Source organism: Lepidothrix coronata, unplaced genomic scaffold (assembly GCF_001604755.1).
Source record: "Lepidothrix coronata isolate B3197 unplaced genomic scaffold, Lepidothrix_coronata-1.0 Scaffold129, whole genome shotgun sequence".
NCBI lineage: Eukaryota > Metazoa > Chordata > Aves > Passeriformes > Pipridae > Lepidothrix > Lepidothrix coronata.
In genome coordinates this window covers 1,774,363-1,793,590 of record NW_016690309.1, presented here as the reverse complement: position 1 = coordinate 1,793,590, position 19,228 = coordinate 1,774,363, and the positions used below count along the sequence as shown (strand labels likewise).

Below are 19,228 nucleotides of genomic sequence, written 5' to 3'. Positions count from 1 at the left end.
GGGAGATACCAGTGTAGAAGGACAAAGTAGAGGATGGTTATGAACTGGCCGTGTATCATTTTAGAGTAGAGATAAGATTCCTCCTGACTGTTCAAGAAATGTGGTCAAGGAGCAGCCTTCTAGTGACAGTTTGGGGATAAAAAACATTTTTAAACAGAGTTGATGTCTACCAGCAAATTTGAGATTAGCACTGACAGAACCATTGATGGGATCATGTTCTGGAAATCTGCTTGCCTGCTGTTTCATTGGCTCTCCCTGTCACATTTCTGTGCATGTCCAGAAATGTCCCTCTCTGAACACCTCAGTGTCTCTTCTCCAAAACACGGAGTAAGAAACTGTACTCTCTCACATTTAAACTCTGAGTAAACAGCATGAGAGCAGACGTGGAGAGAATACGAAACTCAGCACAGCTGGCCCTTTCCTTTAGAAGAGAATGGAGAAAATACAGGAATCACAAGCACATTTTTAATGAAAATAACTCTTCCCAGGAAGTGTGAGCTGTGGTTTTATCTCTCTTTTCAGCTTCCTCCTCTCCTGTGCACTGAAACGGGTTCAATCTCACACCTTCCTTTTCCCTCAGACCCTTCTGAGATGTTTCACAACACCACGGCGCATGCAAGGGCTGAAGAGGTTTTCTGCAGCCCTGAGTGAGGCAATTAAATCCTAGAGGATTTCAGACTGTGCTGTTCTCCGGGTTTATTTTCACAGCCAGGCCCTGGGGAGCTCCCTGCTGGGCAAGGTAATTGCTGTGAATTCCCTCTGAGCTGCTCAATGTCCACTAGCATTAGGGAGGGAGCCTAATGGAAACTCTGGGATTTGTGGCGACAGGAGTCACGCACAAATGCCAATTCCTCTCAACTTTTGGAGGAAACCTGCCCCCTTTTACAGGGAGCCAAACCCTGCCCGGATGTGTTCAGATGCCTTTAAGACTTCCAGAGAATTTGAGCAGAGCAACGTTTAGTGCAACATAGCACTACACAGAAATACCTGAATTAGGGAGGAAAATAAGCCTGCAGAGCTCAAAGTGTGAGGCCTTCAGGCGCTTAAAGATGCCATTATGAGACATCTGGAAGTCCACCAGTACCTGACACGAGGTTTTGATGCATCAGGCAGCTGGGTACTACTGAAACTCTGTTAGATGATGCTGTTCTAGACTTCAGATGGCTTGCAGATTGAAATTGCAAACTGAAAGCAGATTGTTCTGTAATCTTCCTGTTATAAACCCGGTGTTGTTATCATCAGGAATTTTCTCCTCTTGAAATTTCAGGATTACTGAGCAGTGCTCGCTCTTACAGCAGATCACGAAACAGCCATGGTTGTACACGCTGCCACGGTGGATTCCTTTGAGCCTTGGATAATCAGGGTAATTGCTAAGCCCGCACCTCCCACGGGCTGCAGGGAGCGGGGCCGATCCCAGATCCCTTCTGATCGAAGGGCGTGTTCCCCCCACCCACCCCGGCTTGCCGGTACCGCATCCCACCGCTCCCCATCCCACCGACCCCAGGGACCCCCGGGCCCCCCTGCTCCCCATCCCAGTGACGCCCGGACCCCTTGCTCCCCATCCCATCAATCCCTGGACCCACTACTCCCCATCGCACCGACCCCCCGGACCGCACTGCTCCCCATTCCAACTGATCCACGCGGACCCCACCGCTCTCCATCCCGCCGACCCCGGGATCCTGCTGCTCTCCCCGACCCCCAGACCCCACTGCTTCCCATCCCAGCGCCCCTCGAACCGCACTGCTGCCCATCGCCCGGACCCCACCGCTCCAGCCGTGCGGGGGGTGGGCGGGACGAGCCCCGAGCCCCGCGGGACCGCTTCGCTGGGGCCGCGAGCATCCGGGCGGCCCCGCAGGGTGGGAATGCGGGGACAGGCGGGGCTGGGGGACTGAGGGGACCGCGGGGTCCCAGAGCTCCGAGGGTCGCGGGGTGCGGGTTCCCTCCGCGCTGCGGGCCGCGGCAGCGCGGCCTCATTTGCATGCTGGCCTCGGGTTGGCTGGGGCGCCTTGGGCCACCTGGGGGCGGCTCGTGATTGGCTGCGGCGCGGGCCGGCGGCGGGGGCGCGGCCGCGGGTAACGCGCGGGGCGGCGCCGGGAGCGCGCACAGTCGCCGGGCAGCGGCCGCCGCGCCCTGTCCCCGTGTCTGTCCCCGTCCCCGCGTCCGTCGCTGTCCCCGCGCCCCGCCGGCCACCATGCTGGACCGCGAGGGCGGCTGGAGCGTGTCCTTCGCCGGCTGCGGCTTCCTGGGCGTCTACCACATCGGCGCGGCCACCTGCCTGCAGGAGCGCGCCCCGCACGTCATCCGCGACGCGCGACACATCTACGGCGCCTCCGCGGGCGCGCTCGCCGGGGCCGTGCTCGTCGGGGGCGGCTCGCTGGGTGAGGAGGGGGCTGTGCGGGGCCGGGCGAGGGGCAGGGGCGGTGGGAGCGGCCCCGGGGAGCGCCCGGCGGTCGGCGGGGCTGAGCCGGGCTTAGCAAGGCTGGGCTCGGCCGCGCCGGGTCGGGCCGCCCGTCCGCTCCGTGCGGGGCTGGCTCCGAGCCCCCCGTTTCTCGTGTTCTGCCACTAAAAAGGAGCGTGACCCCCTTCGGTGGAATTAAATCCGGACGCGGTACGCGGCGCAAGGAATGGTCTTGGCGATGCTTGATCCTATTCGCGAGACTTGCGTAGTAGAGCGGTGGGAATTCCGCTCCCCCCCCCCAGGTGTAGGGCAGGGGAGAGTGTGTGTGTGTCTCTTATCCCCAGGTATGTGTTCCTGTGCCCCTCCACCCCCAGGGGGGTGTTTGTGTGCCCTGGACCCCGAGGTGTGTGTCTGTGTCCCTCACCCCCAGGGGTAGGGCAGGGGGTTGTCTGTGTGTTCCCTGGACCCCCAGGGGTAGGGCAGGGAGCTGTCTGTGTGTCCCTCACCCCCAGGGGTAGGGCAGAGAGCTGTCTGTGTGTCCCTCACCCCCAGGGGTAGGGCAGGGGGGTGTTCCCGTCCCTGCACCCCCAGGTGTGTGTTTTTGTGCCCCCCGAGGGTCTCCTGCGCCCCCCGGGGCGGTCACAGCCGCTCTTCCCACCCCCGTGCAAAGTACGGGAATGAAAAGCCGGGCTAGCGAGAGGGAGCTGAGCCCGACACCCGTCCTAAGCAAGCCGGGCCAGCCTGTCCCGGGCTGTAAACAGTGTTTGCGCTGCGTTGGGAAATCGAGCATCTCTCCGCGGTTACCTTTGCACGTGGAGGGTCAGGTGGCTTTATCTTGCTTCCTCCAAAGCTTCTCCTTTCTTGGGGTAAGGCTCAGAGAGTTAAGGTCAGGGCTTAGGTTAGCTTTAACACGCTTTTCCTCTCTAATCTGGGCCCAGTGTATGTTGCAAAGGTCGCTCAGGTGTGCGATTAGGGACGGTGGATTGATTAAAATCACTGATTTTAATTGTCATTTAAAGAAGAGAGTTAATCTTGTTTTGTGTTTATGCTGGATGCAAGGTGCTAGTTTGCAACTCAATATAATCTGTCCTGTGAAATAAGTGCCTGTTTTCCAGCAGTAGGAAAAGTATACCTTTTATTATTCATTTATTATATTTATTTATTATATATTTGTTATGTATATTTATATACATATTCTGCATATGATATACATATATTATATAATATATACTATAAATACTATATCGTTACCATTTTAATACCTCTACCTATTTAGGGCTCATGAGAACCCAAACATACATTTATCCAGTGAATTAGCCATTACAGCCAGCTTGATACCAGCTGTGCAAATATCAAGGTGTTTATTGTAGTAGCTGGACTGCAGCTTAAAAGTTTGTATGAAATGCCTGGAAATGGTTTTCTTTTTAAACTCGAGAAATCCACCGAGTAAAAGCTTGTCTAGTTCATGGCTCAGCACTGGTTGTTTCTGCTAGTGGTGCCTTTGACTGGTTTAGAACTAGGAGGTTTTATAAATTCAGATTTCTTCTTGCTTAGAGGATGAGGAGAACAGTAAGTACTTATTTTGAATTTGGCGAGGTTTGTGGCTTTTGCTTTTAAATTTCTGAGGGAACAATTCCCTGACTAAAACAGACAGAAGTTCTCTGTGTGTGCGAGAGGGTAATGCTGTGAAATGCTTGTCCCTGCTGCTTAACCACTGAGCTCTAGCACACAGGCTTAATTTCTCTAAAGCTTTAACAGGAAACTTGTGCTACTTAAATGTCTTAATTTAATTTTGCTGTAATTTCCTGACACAGCACACTTATTATGAGGCCAATATCGTATTTTCCCCCAATAGCTGTTTAGTTTTAGAACATATCCAGTTCTAAGTCTTGTCACTGTAAATGATTTAAGGAGGAAGCTGCTTTAAATATTCGAAGCACTCTTAAGCACAGAAAATGTATATTGTTTACCTGACAGTATGAGTTAGTAACAGCTTTTAAATCTCCTGGCATTTTAATCATTGAGAGTTGCAGACTTCAAGTTGTTGCTTTGTCTCTCCCTTCTCATACACCAGCTGAGACTTTTGCTTTCCTCTAACCAGTAGAATATCCTGTATGTGTGTGATCACTGTCCAAGGTAGAGGATTTCATGGGCAAGTGCATTTCTTCTGGAAATTTAAAAAAGAAAAAAAAAAGGCATTACTTGGGAATGTTGGAAGACAATTCAAAGCCAGCCACATCCTAAAATCTGTTAATAATTGTAAATTGATAAGACTAGGAAGGTATTCCCATGTTAATTTTTAGCTGTAATTTTTGTGAGCTTGTGTGAAAGCAGAGGGTTGTAAATAAGCTCTAAAAAAGCAGTATGTGCTGCAATAATATGATGTATTGCAGGAGATTTTATTGTACACCTCCCTTACTCTGATATACTTTGATGTGCAGTGTTTGTTGTCCCTGCAGTTGTAGTTATAAGTAAGTCCCCTGTGTTTTCACAGTTGCATTTTACTGTGGGAAGAGAGAGCCAGAATCTCCTCAGAGATGAGCAGTAGAGGGATGAGAGGCAGCAGGCACGAGCTGGAACATGGTGAATTCAGAGGAGGTGTAAGGAAAAGACAATTACCATGAGGTTGTAAAATAATGGAAGTTGTGGGACCTCCATCCTTGGACCCAGCCCTGAATTAGTCCATTTGTGGACTAATGTCACATGAAGTGACTGTGTATTTGTGAACAGGGGCTGTGGCTAAAATTGAAGAGCATATTTTAAATAAAGGGTTTTCTTTTTGCTTGATGTTACCTGTTGGATAGGCAGAAACAGTCTGTAGGATTTCAGATTTGAGTCAAAGTAATCATTAGCCACTGAATGGAAAAAACAAAGTGTACTTTTCCAGACTGACACAGAGCTTTCCTTCATTGTACTGGGGGAGGTTGGGAAGCTTAGAGGTGACTGCTTTTGAGGATGAAGTACATTCCAGGCTGTTCCAAACTGGAATGGTTAAGTGGCACTCCTGTTGTTAGACATCCCCCATGGATGTCCTGGAGAATCTGGTGTTTTGAGGGTGCTGTGATCATCCATTCTAGTGGGACACTGAAGAGAACAGGTTTACTAGAGCCTGCAAATAAAATGTCAGGTGTTACCCTGTGGAATAAACTCAGGTTTTACTCTATGAGAAACAGATTAATAGTTACATAACAATTAAAAGTAGGAATATAGAAATATAACTAGAAACAGTTCACATTTAATAGGAACATTAATTTCTTTAGCTCTCCCGTGTTTCAGAAATAAAACAGATGTACCAAGGTCTGACTTGAGCTCTAGCCCTTGGTCCTTTTTGGAGAAGGTCCTATTTTGGATTACACCAATGTGTATTCCCATGTTAATTCATTGTGTTCTGTTGTAATGTAGCTGTAATTTTAGTCCTGTTGAAGAAAGAAGGTAGAAGGACAAGAAGTTGGAATACTTTGAAGTCTGTTGAATTACTAACAGACAGCTTTTTAAATTTTTGGTGTTTTAATATCACACTCTTGGGTAGAGACAATTTTATTTTTTTCTTGCTTTGGAGCTCTTTTTGTTTTTAAAATAGGTTCCAATAATCAAAATATATAATTATTTTCCCTTAGTTTTTCTCTCTATAGACTCCCCAAAGTGTCGAAATTCTCGTACGTGGAGGAGATGGGTAAAATGCTAAATCAAATTTCATTTTGATGGGTAGTTATTTTCTGAGAGGAAGCTGAAATGAGAGGAATTCAAACCAAAATTATTAGAGGTCGCCAGTTTTGCTGCCCTTTAAGGGGTATTCATAGTGTGAGCTGATACATTTCTTTACAATGAGAGATAAATAATGACAATACAAGGTTAACAGAGAGCACTGGTTTATTTATTTTTTCTGCAGAAATAGGCCTGCAGTGCAAATAAGTAAAGATGTTCTTATGCTTCAAGCTTAAATAATACTTTGAGCTTCAGTTTGACAGGATGCTGTCTAGAAAAACAGGGTCAGGACCTGGCAGAGAAGTGACAACATGTATATTTATTTGTTTGCTCTTGGTCTGTATTTTAGAACAAACAATTCACCAGAGTTTTTAAAAAAGGTCATTATTTTGCAAGATGCAATTACTGCATGTGCTCCAAGGCTGCTCTTCCTGGTCAGAGTTCTGGTGGTTCAGTATCTCCTGTAAAATGCCTCATTCCTTTCTTTAGGAAGTTCTGGAAGGTTGAGCATTGCTGAATAAAAATAAATAAATAAAAAAAATGAGGTGGTAACTTATATCTGAATGCAAGAAAATTAGAACTGTCCAAATCCTGCTTTTGGAAGCAACTTCACTTGTCAGGCTGGGACTTGTGCAATTATTTGTGAGCAAAAATAAACACATATTTGGCCATGAACAGTGAGCTGTGTCTAAACTGTTTGCTGTCTCCTGGGATGGGGTCAGTGGGTTTGTGGCCCAAGGCTTTGCTCTGGGTGAATGGAATGAACAAAGTCCTAGTGCTAAAAATGGAGTATTGTCTGATACCTCAGATTTTTTCAGAGATACTCTGTTGAATGTAGACTTCTAGTTAAGGATGATCAGTGTTTAGATGTTGGTGTTTGAGAAGGGAAAAAAATAAAGTTGTAGGAAGATAATATTTTTGGAAATCAATCAGAGGCTTAAGCAGAGTTGTCTCCAGTGCAGTGCTCAGGTGTAACCTGATAAATTGAATCCAGTCTATTACATGTAAGTTCTGAAAATATTTTTAGATGACCTTGTAGCCTATCACTGAGGGTGATAACCTGTTACTTTGACCTTCTTCCCCACCCCTTTTCTTCTCCCAAGTTGACAAACTCATTGGGCAATTTCCTCAAAGTGTGCCCTGGAGAAATGTGATATTAGAAGTTCAGACAGAACACTGCAGGTGGACGAGCTGCTGCTCCTCCTGGGACTCAGTGTCAGGGTGGTTTTAGTGTTCCTCAGGAACAGTCGTGTCTCCTGGAGTGGTTTGATCTGCTTCCTCACCAGCCATCCTGGGGAGATTAAATCTGTGCATCAGATACTGGAGGGTTTTATGGACGCTGCATGTGGAATATGACCATTCACATGTGCTTATCCTTGTTTTTTCTTAAAGAATGTGCTTCTGGAGTGAGTGATTCCTAGTGGAAGCTTCTTATATGGGTGTTTTACACTTAGAATCTACATCTAGATAACTTAATCTTCACTGAGACTTTTTTCTGAAAGCCTGAAGTGATTTTTTTTTTCCCCTCTCAGAAGACTCCTAAACTCCCTTAGTTATTTTATCCATTAAAAAGGTCCTGAATTTTCATTCTAGCAGTCAGAGAGATAAGTTGGAGCTCTAGACCTGCTTTATTAGTCCCAAGTGTGGGTTTTGTTTTTTGGCATATCTTCTGTTCTTAAAATAAATGCATTTTCTTTTCAGCTCAGGCCTGTGCAGATGTTCTGGCGTTGGCCAAAGAAGCCAGAAAGCGAAATCTTGGTCCTCTCCATCCCTCCTTTAATGTGATAAAGATAATTAGAGATGGACTGATGAGGAATCTTCCAGAGAACACTCACCAGCTGTCATCGGGCAGACTCTGCATCTCACTAACCAGAGTATCAGATGGCAAAAATGCACTGATCTCTAATTTTAACTCTAAAGAAGAAGTTATCCAGGTATGTTTAATTTTGGCAACTTGTAGAATTTTCTGTAATCTTAATTTAACATCATCTGTTGGATTTCCACTTGAAACATTTTAGGATGTTTTGTGACTTGGACAGTATTTTGAAGAGGAATTCAAGCTCTCTTGCACTAAATTCACAAATTAGTTTCCCCAGTCACGTGAACTGTTTTACTGAAAAAGGTGTGAGGGATCAATCATAAAAAGGGTAAATGCCTTTAAAGTGCATTGCATCTAGTGAAACTATATCCTGAGTGAATAAAAATTTTTTGAGGTCATTCTTATAAAAGCAATGATCAAAAAACAGTCAAAAATTGCTTTTTAAAATTACTTAATATCTATGACAAATGTGATCTATATATCTATAGATACATCTCTTAATATGATCCCAGGATGTTGATATTTATGTGCCCAGTTATTACTTTGATTACTCAGGTGATGTATAACTTGAGTGAATGATCATGAACTTTTCCTTGCTGATTACCATTTCCAGAAATGGTCTTTTAGTGAGTCTTACCTTTTTTTAAGATGGAATATGGTTACATTCTAAAAAAGATGTGGAATCCCCTCATCCTGTTTAAAATAATACTTAATACACTGGGTTTTTTCCCCAATTTTTCATCAAGTGTTTTTGCTGGGGATTTTTTTTGGTTGCTTGCTTGTTTTTGCTAATATCTAAAAAAAATAAAATTAATGTCAGCAGTTGAACAGTTAACATTTAATTTATATGGTCTTATTTTCTTACAGGCTTTGATCTGTAGTTCATTTGTCCCTATTTATTGTGGCCTAATTCCACCATTGTTTAGAGGTGTGGTAAGTCTCTGTTTTTAACATCTAAAAGTAGTTCTGGATATTCTGAAAATATTCAGGCAGTGTTGTTTTGGTTATCCTACTGTAAAATAAATACCTTCATCATAGATTTTAATCCTGGAGCTGTAACAACTTCCCAAAAAAAGAAAGAAATGAATTTGTGGAGTATCTGTTACATACATTTCTACACACACATGCTGCCTCTCTCTCCCCCACCAAAGATGCATTAATTAAAAGGTTATTATAAGATAACAAGTATTTTAACTTCTGGATAAATATTTCTTGAAGAAAGTGCTTCTCTTTCACCTACAAAATGTATATGTAAGCATATATTTTGTTTGAAACCCAGAATCCTGTAAGATAGTTTATTGTGTATCTGTGTGTTCTGGCTGTGGGTAGATCTGCCTCACAACTGGATTAAACTTCTCTGTTCACTTAGGTGTAAACAAAGCTTCTTACTGTCTTCTGGCATTTGTATTCAGTGTCAGGAAGTTTGCTTTTCAGGGGTAAAATGTCAATATATTGGTATGTTCTATTACTTCTCAGGATCTGCTGGTCACAAAACCTCTAAAGACTTCATGGCCATACTGGGCTTTCTGAAACCCCCTGTTAAGGAAACCAAAACTGCAGAAGAGTCACCATGGTTTGGTGTAGGTGTTTTAATCACAGTCTGAAAGCAGAGGTGGATTGCAAATAAATCAAGGCAGTGCCATTCATTTGCTTTCCCTCCAACTTTGGTCTCCTTACCCAAGGAGAAGGGAAGAAAGAAGGAAAACTTTAAACATCTTTAATGGTGGTTGGTTACAGACCGTTCTCAAGGCAGCTTGGAAGTACTAAAGGGTCAAGAACAGGCATGAAATGTATTTTCTTCTTCATGCTGAAATTTAAGCAAAAGTGATTAGAATTGTATAGGGATTTTTTTTTTATCTGTGCTTCTAAACTCTTCCAGATTAAAGGTGTTATAAAAACAGGAGGTTGGACTGAATCCAAGGTTTAGGTGGATCCAGGCTAATCTCCTGTTTTAGTTCTGGTCACCAGACGACAATGTTATTTTAAAAGGCATGGTTCAGAGTACAAAAACATACAAATAATGCTTTATTTGGTCTTATTTTGAGGAAAGGAAGGAAGCACCGCATCCTTTTAATCTTTTTGATGTGATTTTAGTGCTTAGGAGGTGTTTTTTGATGTAGCTCGGTAAGAATACCACAGTTGCTTATGCTTGGCATGACTCTTACAGGCTTAAGGACAGTAGAAAGTCAAGGATGTAAACTTTGTAGTGTCTTGCTGTTTACTGGCTTGGCATTCCTGTGTGTGTACTTTAAAACAAAGACTTAGGGATAATGTTCAGTAGGTGTATCTAATTCCTAGTTGTGAAGCTTTTGGGGGTGGTTGGGTTTGTTTGGGGTTTTTTTTTCCCTCTTTTCAAACGTAGCAAGATTTAAAAATCACTAGAGGGAGCAACCAGGCAGAAACTGCAAGTAATTAAAATCATAATCATTTACCTGTGTAGAACAGTGATTCAGGTGTGTACTCCCTCCTTTTATTAATTCCATGAGAAGGCTGCATGCTGTGGCTCCTCCTCTGCCAAACCTGTTGTGCTGTACTTGATGCTTCCACAAAGTTAGGAGGGAGGAGAAATCAGCCACTAAACTCCTTTTGCCCCCGCTCCCAGCTGGCCCCCAGTGGAAAACTGGAGCTGTTGAGCGAGTGGAGGGGTTGTCTTTAGCCACTGCAGCTGCTGCACTGTGCATTGGTTACCCCAAAACAGAACTCTTTGCTTCTTGGATCTTAAAATGTCTCAGGAGGCGATGCACTAAAAAACTACAGCAGTGGGCAATTCAGTGCAGAGGAGGCAAAAGCACAACCTGGCATTTGCACTCACAGCAGAATAGAGACCCACAACTGCTGGCAAGGTTGAGTGTGTCCATTTTACTTGCAATCTCTTAAAATCCAAATGTTTTTGATGCTTTTATAACAAATTCTGAGAGTAACTTTAAGCTCCTCATTCTAAGTGAATGGTTACTATGTTGGAATTGAGCTTTGAAGTGCAGAGCTGCTGTTTTACTGGTGTTCTTTCCAGAGATGTGCCCTGGGAGCTCTTTGGTTGAGGAAGAGAAGAACAGCTGTGCTGCTTCTCCTCTGCGTGCTGTGCAGCATTATGATCTTTAAAATGCACTCTCATAACCATACAGACAATCCCAAACAGAATACTCTTGGGCTATCTGTGGAACTGTGGGTAGGAATGTTTTTTAGAACTTGTCAGCCTTTGAGACTCTGTGTCTGTTGATTTTTGCAGCGCTACGTGGACGGAGGGATCAGCGACAACTTACCCCACTATGAGTGCAAGAACACCATCACTGTGTCCCCTTTTGCTGGGGAGTGTGACATCTGCCCCAAGGGGAAGTCTGCCAACTTCCACGAGATGAATGTGACCAACACCAGCATCCAGTTCAGTCTGGGGAACTTCTATCGTTTGACACAAGCCCTCTTTCCACCAGAGCCCAAGGTAAGTCACTGCCTTCAAGTAGTTCATCAAGGTACAGTAATCTTAGCATTTCATCTGCTCATATAAACTCCTCTGGTGACATTTCTCTTATTGTTTCTATTTTTATTCGTGTTTTACCTTCATTTCTCCTTGGTTTTAGTCTCTCAGACTCAAAATGCATGTCCTGTGATTGGCTTTCAGTATTTATTTGGGAATTACCACAGGGTTCTGCCATGAAATGAACACTGGTGAATTAATAGCTGTCAGTTGGTAGTCCTTTCATGTTTACCTGCTTCAGAACTTCGAAGAATTTCTAAAAGTTCATGGTTTTGTGAAGTTCTCAATTAATACTCAATGCAGGCAAGTTGCCTTTAAACTCTAAGTGCTGTGAGTTGCAGATCTGATGAGGGAGATGCTCTTCAGTGGCTGTTGTGCAAGTTGAAAAAATGAAAACAAACCTTCCAAGTGGCTTGGAATATACTGCAGCAGAGAATTAATTTTTCTGACTGCTTTTCTTACAAGAGTGAAAAGCCACTTCCACCTTCCATTCTTGAAACTCTTGATCTCAAGTTGAAACTCCTTTTATTTGCCTGACTCATTTTGCTCTGTTTGCAGGTGCTTGGAGAGATCTGTGAGCAAGGATATTTGGATGCTCTTAAGTTCTTGAAAGAGAATGGTATGTTAAACTTGCAGATAATTATTCATGATAGTCTTAACCTGAGTTTAAAAAAAACAAAACCAAACAAAAGCAACAACAACAAAAAACCCAAACAAAAATCCACCAAACAAACAAAAAGCGTTGAGGGGTTTGTGTGTGGCTGAGAAGGGACTAGGCCTTTGAGGCTGTTTAAGGGATCATAGTAAGTTTATTTCTTGTAGGAATCACAGCTGTGGCAACTGCTCCCCTGAGGTAAGTTGTGTTGCCACACAGAAATTGAACTTTTGGGGTTTTGTCAAATTTTGTGAAGTGAATGTTAAGTGAAATTATCAAAGCATTCTAGGCAAATCATATTATTAGATTCCTTTGTGTTAATTGTGAAGGATGGGAATAGGCTACTGTTTCCCACTCCTGTGAAATCTGCTGTTATCCAAGTGAATTCCTGCTAGTCCAGACCTGGGAGCTGTCTAATAACAATATAAACTCAGTCACAGGAAAATCCTTACTCTGTATCATGAAAGACTTTAGAAGAAGACCACATGCAATGGAGCAGTTTTTGAGACCCAGATAAGTTTAGGAAGAAGAATTGAAAGTTGTTCTACTCCTAGAATTTTAGTAACATGTTTTATATTAATAATATAAATTAATATATTTATTAATATATTCAATTTGATAATATAATAATAAGCTTTGCATGCTTTGAGACAAACAAGTTAAAAACAGTAACCATGTGTTAAATATGATTAGTCCCTCTAGTCTTTGGGTGCAGAAGCAAATTGGTACTGGGTCAGATTAGAGGAATAATGGGGATGGAAATGGGATGTTTGCACTACTACAGTAATATTATTTAATATTTAATGAGAGTCCTGCTTTCTACCTTTTACCAGGTGATTAAGAGCACAAGGTCCACAAGGAGTCTGTACCTTGTGGTTGCCTGTGCTGAGATGGTTCTGTTGCTGTCCTGCACCCACAAGTTTCCTGTGGGCATGTTTCCACCTGTATCTGACACTAATATCTGAGATTCCTTGCTGTTTTCCCTTGCTCTCTTTGCCCCACTGCTGTCCTCCTTTTCACACTCCTAATCCTGTGATCAACTTTGTTTTTGTTCTGTCACAGGCTTGTTTTGCATCGAGCTTAATCAGTGATAATTATAACCTTTCCGAGGTCATTCATTATGCTTCTCCTTTCTTGTTATTTCAACTGTAGGAGTTCATTTTTCCCCCCCATCTGTGACACTTCAAATAATTATTTTTTTGCTAAATTCACTGTATATTCTTTTGACATGTCTTTTAGTAGTACTTGTAAGTAAGATACAGGTTGTATGTAGGTATGGATCCTACTCAAATTTGGTGGTCTTTTTACATATGTAATTTTATAATGCTTTTCTGGAAACAGAGTATAAATAACCTTCTTGTATTTTTCCACTTAGTACTCATTATCTGGTGCTTATTTCTGAGTTAATTATCAGTGCTATTTCTTAATTGGCACCAGTTTTGCAATGCAAGCAGTGTTGATTTAGATCTGTACTTTGGATATACCTGGAAAAAAATACTGTAACCTACTTGGCTTTCCTTTTCAGCCCTGTTGCAGCAATGCCTCAAAGTACCCACGTGATACCTGCCCTGTCCAGTTTCCCAAATATCTGATGTGGTTTTGGTCTTTTCTTTCAAATACATATTAAATCGGTTCTCCTTTTCTCCTTTAAATCTTTTTCTTTCTTGCAGGAGAACAACTTTGGTGAATGACTGTGTGTTTTCAGTGCAGTTTCAGTTAGTTGTTGACTCTTCCCTTTTCTTTAGAGCCTGTTTTAAAGTAAGACCTAAACCTTGGAAAGAATTTTAATCACACATCAGAGTGATTTAAACACTTGTGGGATGTATTTGACGTTGGGTGGACAGTGTTCCCTCAGGATAGGTCTTTGTGCAGACACAAAGGTGCTGCACAGGAGCTCTGGAGACCCCTGGATCAATCCTAAGTGGAAGCTCTTGGCTCTTTCAGGTATTTTGAATGACTCCATTTATATCCACGTGTCCTTCACGAAAAGAAATCCTCCCGAGGCTGCACAGCACAGCGACCTTGTGAAGAAAAGAAAACTGGCAGAAAATAACAGAGTAGAAACTTTGAAAATGGAAGTGCTTAATGAGCAGCTCAAGCCAAACCCGTGGCCTTTGGAGAAGAGCATATTTGAGAGCCTGCCTCCCAGACTGCGGAAAGGTCTGTGCTTCAGGCTGTTCCCTGGAACTTTTGAGTGGCAAACGTTGGTTTTTATTATTTTAAAATTAATTCTTAGAATTACTGCTTAAAAGTCCTGGGTGTAATACCTTTTCTCCCTGCGTTTCCCATTTTTTAAAGTAGCATAGAGGAGGTTTATGGTGGCGATGCCCTGAATTAATTAATGTGGGTTTTATCTGAGCCTTGTTCAGTAACACTCGATAACATTAACTGAAGATTGCAAAACCTTGAGAAAATGGCTTAAACTGCTTTCAAAAGGTCTTAACACCTTTCCCAAACTCATTATTCTCAAGCACTGCAGGAAGCTTGTAAGGAACAGAATGGATTCTACGCTCAGTTCTCCAAACTCTTCCCAATGAGGGTGATATCCTACCTGCTGCTGCCATACACACTCCCAGTGGAGTCTGCTTACTCCGTTGCTTTACGGTAAGGAACTCTTCAGGAACTCCATCCAGGTAGTTTGTGTCCTTCTTTATGAAGTCGGGACTGAAATCCAGTCTTTACTCACCATATAAATTCTCTTACTGGTTTTGTGTAGGTTCACACTGGAAGTTGTGCTCTTGAAACAGGGCTTAATTGGGTCAGTTTTTCAGTTCTGGTAAAGGAGAAATGCTAAATGAATGCACCATGAACCCTAAGCTTAAGAGAATTGCAGTCCTTTAGCAGCAGATGTCATCTTTATTTTAGAAAATAATTGAAAAATGAGATGTTCTGTAAATGAAATCACACACAACTCCAGTGTTTTGCTTCCGTGCCACTTGATTTGGCACTTTTGTGCCATTTTTGGTAGATGGGGAAGCCAGTTTCCACAGATTTTTGGGGGGTTTTCTTCCTTGTCCCACTGATGTGACTGACTTGTGTTAAGGGTGGCACTAGGAAAAAAAATACATTTGTGACACCGTTCTGGTTTTGCCCTCTCTTTATTCTTCCCTTGTGCTTTGCTTTTTTTTCTTCCTTCCTCTTCCACTGATCAGAAAGTTCCTTCCACACTGAAAGAGCACTTGGAGACAGGAATATTGGCCAGGCACTCAGAGATGCAGTGAAGGAAAGACATGAGTGGGCTAGATGGGAATTCAGGGAGCTTGGGAAGAAATGGGGACGCTGGTGGGGGAGTTAACTCGGGGAGAATGGAGGCTGTGTTGGATGTGGGACACGGTATGGAAAAATAAAACACAGATCAGATCTACTGCTTGCAAAAAGTGTTATTTTGATTTGGATTTTTTGGCTGGTTTTGCAGGTTAGTGAACTGGTTTCCTGACATGCCTGCTGATGTTCGATGGATGCAAGAGCAGCTCTTCCGGCTCGCTGGGACAGTTTATTCCCAGGCTAAAAGCAAACTGTTCTGGGCATCCAGGTAAAGTGCCAAGTTTCTTTCTTACAAGAAGATGTCATGATTTTTCTCAAGGGTAACACGAAAGAGCTCTCACCGCTTCAAATCTGTCTCCTGGTGCTTCTCAGGAGTCTGGACAGGAAACACTGTAAGAGTTAAAAAGTAGATGGATAAGGAGGACAGTCCTGTAGGATGGTTGGGAGGAATTAAAATAAGACACATGATGGAAAACTTTTAGGAGCCTCTATTTCTGTGGAAGAGAAACCTCAGCTTCATTATCTTCTCTTACCCAGCTGGGGTGAGATTTGGCCTTTCAGACTTTTAATTTCTGTTTAACTTTGCAGCACTGTGTGTGGGGAAATGGGTGACACCTCACTATGAATCTGAGAATCCCGTCCCTGTTTCACTCCTTTCTTTCTCTTTACCCAGGAAAGACGATTATCCATCACTGAGGGAATGTCCAACTGTCCCATCCACTGTGGAATTTCGTTCCTCATACTGCCACCTCAAAATGCCTCACTCTACCTCACACATTGAGAGCTGGCTCTGGGAATCTTCCTGCTTCCTTCAGTCAGCTATGAAAAATCCCTCTGCTGAAATGCAGGAGCATCCAGACCTAAAGTCCTACCCCAGTTTCCTCCCAAATCCTGAGGAGTCTGCGTTGGACATGGATGTTGACTCTTCCTCGGAGACGAGTTTCCAAACTGCTCCAGAGTATTGATTTGGAAGCAGGTTCCACACTTTCCCCAATTCCAAATTTGGCAGAGCAACTTCAAACCCCTAAAGGACTAAAGGTCGTTTTGTTTATTGCCAATGAGTCTTGGAAAATTACTTGTTTACAGCTTCCTGACAAATCTGCCTTGGGAATTTTACTGTTTTAAGGATTATAAAAGCAGTGGCTGCTATACTAAGTGACAGATTATAATTCTGTTGAAGCACCAGCTCAATCAACTGTAGTAAGACTTGTAGTTAAACAGTGTCTCTCTGGAAATAAATTTATTAAAAATTTACTTTCAGCATAAAAATGTAAATTCTGTCAACATTGTTAAACAATCATCGACAACAGAACCTTTTTAAAGATATAATTCTTTGTTATGTATTAGGATTACTTTTATAGCACTTAAATGAAATTGGGACTTTTACTTCATAAAGGGAAAACCACCAATTTTTAGTGGCCTCCAGTGCCCGTTTGCCTTATGTTTAAAGAGCCTGTTGTGTTTATGGAAAGTTGTCTGCACGAGATACTGTAGGAACAGCGTTACTCTAAGTTGTGGTGTGTGTTTCACAGTTCTTTTCCTCTGTGGTTTTTTCCCCTCTTCAAATAATTCAAGGGAAAAAGACACAAGAAATGGGGCACGTTCCCCTGAAGTGTAAACAGGTACAGTTTGTGATTTCAGAGGACTTTTTTGGAACTTCATAGGAAGGTTTAATACTTGACTAAGTAGGTAAAGTAGTGGCTGTGATGAGTAGCAAACAGTAAGTCAAGAAGGTGTTAAACTTCACAGAAGATGTTAACAAAAATCAGTGTCTAGCAAGTGGTGAGTGATGTTTAGGTCGTCTCTAATTATTCTTGATATATTTTCCCCTCCAACTTGAGAGATTTTTCATCTCCTTCTTTCACTTCCCTCTTGCCAAAGGAGGGAAGAAAAAGGGTCTCCCCCCTCTCTCGGTGAGGTGCATCCCAAAGGAAGTTTTCCAGGGCTGTTGGAAGCAGCGTGTGACACTTAGTGGAAGTATCGATATCCAGAGAGCTGTGCTAAGGTTCCAGAGTCTCAGCTCTGATTTCCCTGAGCTTGAAGTGCTACATTTTACAGAATCAAGATGGATTTGGGGCTGGGGAGGAGCAGGGGAGGAGGTGCTGAATTGTCCATTTCCATATTCCAGGAGTCTGGTGCTATTTTACTTCAACTCCTCTGTTCATTTCTTGTGTGGTCGTGTCTTCAAACTTGCACGAGAAGTTGGGAATGTTCCTCTAACTACAGTTACAATGAGCAAGATCTGGTTTATATCGTCTCCATTTGTAATTTTAAACTTTGTAAACCAAAATTCTAGAATGTTCTGCAAAACATAGTTTACCAGAATGTGTGAGAATTTAATGGTCTCTGTTGGAATAGTTCTATTAACTCTGTTTAAATCAACCTTAACCACTTTTTCTGTTGGGCACAGCTCCAGTTTTGTCTCCTTTTTCTAAAATAAAACCACAATCTCTTCTGTTACCCTGTTTTCTGAGCTTTCTTGAGTATAATTCAGAATTATACTGAATAATCTGAAGTTAAATCAGAATGTGTTCGTTTCACTGAATGTTGAAGCGATTTGATGGTTCTGAGGGGTCTTATTTTTAAGAGAACTACTCTGGAGTTTGAGAGGTGCTTGTTCATTCTCCAGCTGGACCAACATCACCTTAAAGGTTTTGTTTGTTTGTTTGTTTTGCAATTCACTGGTTTACAAATAGCTTGTTGCATCTAAAGTGAAAGGAAAACCAGAGAAAGAAGGTGTGTGTCTGGAGAAAGAAGACAAATGGTGTCTTGCTTCTGAGTTAAAACTCTGTAATTTAGCAGGTAACTAAATATTATAAATAACATAAAATACAATCAGATATTATTAGATAATATCTATATAATAAAACAATTCTTTAAAACAATTCTATTGATATATTTAATATAGACATTAAAATTTATTATATAAAATACAAATAACAATATAAGCAGATGACAAAATATAAATAACAAAAATACAAATACAATAATAAATAATGTATAATATAAAAGTAACATGAAGGTGTTGATTTATTTGTTTAATTGATATATTTAATATGAATATAAAAATTTATATATAAATTCTGTAAAATAGAAATTATAAGCTGATAACAAAATATCAAATACAAATACAATAATATTATATAATATAAAATAACATGAAGGTATTGATTTATTATGTTTAATTGATATATTTAATATAAAAACCATTTATTATATAAAAAGAAATAAAATATAAGCAGATGACAAGAAAAATAATATTAAATAACATAAAATAAATTATTAATATAGCAATTTGCTAATTTGATATATTTAATATAAACATTCATATATAGATTATATAAAATAGCAATAACATAGAATATAAGCAGATAACCAAATATAAATAATATATAGTATTAAATAATAACATATTAATACAATAATTTATTAATTTATGTTCAGGCACGTACATCTTTGTTTTCCAGAAACAAAATTTTAAAAAATAATATAAATATTAAATATAAATATTAAAATTTATCTATAGGTGATTATAAAATATAAAGAACAAAACATACTATTTATATATTATTGAAACAAAACATGCTGTTTCATACTGTTTATGTTATACATAAGTATACAATATACATATTATATACATTTATATACAATTATATATAAAAATACAATATAGAATATTATTATAGCAAATAACAAAAATAATGTATAATGTAAATCTATCTATATATATGTGACATTGTGATAATATTAAGTAACAATGTGAATAATGAAGTAAAAATATGAAGATAATATGAATAACAAAGTAAAAATATGAAGATAACAGTATGAATAATGAAGTAAATATACGAAGTAACAATGTGAATAATGAAGTAAATATACGAAGTAACAATGTGAATAATGAAGTAAAAATATTAA

At 41.2% G+C, this 19,228-nt stretch overlaps 1 protein-coding gene across 1 annotated transcript; it reads left to right on the top strand.

Annotated features, from left to right (window-relative positions):
• Positions 1 to 2,155: 2,155 nt before the first annotated feature.
• Positions 2,156 to 17,834, top strand: LOC108503042 (patatin-like phospholipase domain-containing protein 3). Its single transcript, XM_017826589.1, has 9 exons — positions 2,156 to 2,378; positions 7,805 to 8,037; positions 8,790 to 8,855; positions 11,149 to 11,358; positions 11,953 to 12,013; positions 13,994 to 14,209; positions 14,521 to 14,653; positions 15,465 to 15,581; positions 15,987 to 17,834. The coding sequence occupies exons 1-9, from the start codon at positions 2,192 to 2,194 to the stop codon at positions 16,276 to 16,278; spliced, it is 1,515 nt and encodes a 504-aa protein (XP_017682078.1). The 5' UTR covers positions 2,156 to 2,191; the 3' UTR covers positions 16,279 to 17,834.
• The last annotated feature ends 1,394 nt before the right edge of the window (positions 17,835 to 19,228 follow it).

Bases quoted from the DNA above. Each gene is read 5' to 3' on its own strand.
- LOC108503042 (XM_017826589.1), top strand. From the start codon at position 2,192: ATGCTGGACCGCGAGGGCGGCTGGAGCGTGTCCTTCGCCGGCTGCGGC. The intron at 8,856-11,148 runs GTAAGTCTCTGT...TGATTTTTGCAG, and splicing joins CACCATTGTTTAGAGGTGTG to CGCTACGTGGACGGAGGGAT. The intron at 12,014-13,993 runs GTATGTTAAACT...TGGCTCTTTCAG, and splicing joins TAAGTTCTTGAAAGAGAATG to GTATTTTGAATGACTCCATT.